At 53.3% G+C, this 2500-nt stretch overlaps 1 protein-coding gene across 1 annotated transcript in view; it reads left to right on the top strand.

Moving 5' to 3' along the window:
- The window catches only part of mub (poly(rC)-binding protein mub), a gene marked incomplete in the record, with an annotated part of 523509 nt that overhangs the window by 501928 nt on the left and 19081 nt on the right, over positions 1-2500 (top strand). The window contains 1 exon segment of the mRNA XM_070113255.1: positions 925-1041. Within this exon segment, the coding sequence (XP_069969356.1) occupies positions 925-1041 (117 nt within the window).

The following is a 2500-nucleotide window of genomic DNA, read 5'->3' as shown; positions in this document are numbered from 1 at the left end:
TTCTTTCCTTCCCTCTTTCCCAGCTTTATTTAACTTGTTTTCCTTCCTTCCGTCTTCCTTTCATCCCTTTCTTCGTTTCCTTTCCCCTTCCCGCCCTTCCTTCCTTCCCCGCGCCCAACGGCCCCGCAGACGTCAGCAAGGGCCACGCCGATGGATGTCGTAACTCATTCTCCTTCGGCTGAACGAAAGTCGGGTTTTGTGTATCGTCGCCTCCGCCCGACACCGCCGCCCGTATCGACTGCCTTGACATCCTCCATTTGGGAATAGAAGTCGACGTCGACATTAAACTAAAAGAGTCCGTTTTCTCGTTTCCTTCGGCTCATTTTGTAGATTACGCTGCATGTCTGTTTTTATTGCCGTGCCGATACCTGTTTCTGCCACAGGTAAACTCGTTTCCCGGTGGCGGCAGTTGATAGAGCCTCGTTAATCTACCTGGCGCAGTTCTCCCATTCCCACTCCGTCCACGGCTTGCCCCACCCCCTTCTTTCCCACCCCTCCCCCGATCCGTAAGGAGGGGCAGAGGCGGCGGAATCAGAGAACGCATGCGGCAGCAGCGACGTGCAGGGCTGCGGGCAGGGTGATGCTGTGGTCCGCTCGCGGATATTTTCACTAAGTGGCGGGTTTGTTCAGATCTGCGGTCGTTTTGGAGTGGTGTCTGGTGGCAGGCGGCTGAGGTGGCGTGGCCGCGCTGTGGCTCTTAGAAAGAGAGGATGTGTGTGTGTGTGTTTAGTTGTTGTTTTTTTTTTTTTTTGCATTTTTTCTTCAATTGTGTGTCTTTTACCAATGATGAGATGCATTCTGTAAGTGTGTGTGTCAACGTAGAATTTAGATAAACTTTGCAGGAACACCGTCCCATTTCACCCTTCATTTCCCACACCACGAAGCGCATGCGCACACAACTTACGTCTGCTTGTTGTCTTTCAGTCTGGCGCGAAGATCAACATCAGCGATGGCTCGTGCCCGGAGAGGATCGTCACCGTCACCGGCAACACTGATTCCATCTTCACAGCCTTCAAACTCATATGTGCCAAGTTCGAAGAGGTAAGTTATGGTCCCAGGATTCCCCAAGTTGGCTTTCCCTTCCATCGCGGCCAGCGTCGACCCGCGATTGGCGCTGCGGTCCAGCTCGAGGCCCGTCGGGTGGGAGGCACACGAAGGGCCGAGAGAGCACAAGACGCTCCCTCGAGGCACAGTCAGCGCCGTCACGGATTCCGATAGATGTTGCCTCGTCACGCCGGTGGTGCTTGTAGCTGTAGGTCGTGTCACCTTCACACTCGAGTCCCGCGTCACGTCCGTCACGCGGCCGGAGGGAGGGGGTTGGGAGGGGACTGGGGTAGGATCCATGGGGTAATGCAGAGCAGTTTGTTTTTATTAGATGTTTTCATGTGCGTAGCGACGTAAGCCATTTGATTAAAGGGGGAATTGGGCAAAGGGTGATTCAGCGACGCACTCGGGCTGGTGTTTAGACAAGCATATACGTTAATGAAAGCCTTGGTTAAGAAGAGGGCCTCTGTAGCGAGGGCTTGCGAGCGCTCTTTTTCCCGGCCTCATAACCTGCGAGCAAAGGCGCATTCGTTATTCCAGCGAGAACCTCGGCTCTGACGCCCTTAGTTGACTGAGAAATATAGTTGAGGCAATCAGGCGAGCGGCGCCCGGGGAAACAATACAGGGCAAGATTGTTCAAGGAAAGCAAAGCGAAGAGGCTGTGCCGGAAGGGGGAGGGGGCGAGATGGGAGAGGTACTGCTACGCCCCGCCCACACGGAAACGCCCATCCTGTCGCTCCGCCTTCTTCCTCTTCATTTTCTTGTTCGTCGTCTACTTTTTTGTCCTTTTCCTCGTATTCGCTTCGGCTTTTTCCGGTTTGTTTGTAGCTCTCTCTCTCTCCGGTCCTTTCATCATTTTCTCTTTATTGTTACGCATGGCCATTCACTCCTTCCCCTCCCCTGCTCGTGTTTCCCCTTCCATCCCCAGTTCCTTTTCCTCTTTGCAGCAGTGGAAGTCGAAGGGAGGGCGGGGGCGGGGGCGGGGGTAACTCATTATTAATGGACAGAGTGCAAACAGTGGAAGCCTCCGTGCCTACTTCTACCACTTCTCTTCTCCTCTCTCATTGCTCCTCTCTCTATTCACTTTGCTCTCTCGCTTTCCTTCTGGTTCCTGGCTGCTTGTGCTTTCTTCGGTGTATTTTTTCCCTCCTCCTGCTGCTGCTCCTCCCATCCTCTTCTTCCACCTCCTCCTCATACTAATTCTCCTACCGCTCCTCATTTTCCATGTTCTTCCATTCTCTTCATCCTCTCCTCCTCCTTCTCTTCTTTCTTCTCGCCTCCTCTCCTCTCCTCGTAGCCTCCTTTTCTTGTTTTGTCTTTTCTTCTCTTCTCTTTTCTCTTTCCCTCTCCCTTCGTCGTTAACAATGGAAGCACAAGCACAGGTTCACTCCGCTTTACGGCTTCGTCTTGCCTATCGCATTATCGGGCGTTTTCTGACCCTTTCTCGCGCAACGTG

The sequence above is a fragment of the Penaeus vannamei genome, chromosome 34 (assembly GCF_042767895.1).
Source record: "Penaeus vannamei isolate JL-2024 chromosome 34, ASM4276789v1, whole genome shotgun sequence".
Taxonomy (NCBI): domain Eukaryota; kingdom Metazoa; phylum Arthropoda; class Malacostraca; order Decapoda; family Penaeidae; genus Penaeus; species Penaeus vannamei.
The sequence above is the reverse complement of the archived record's forward strand: the minus strand, read 5'-3'. Positions and strand labels throughout refer to the sequence as shown.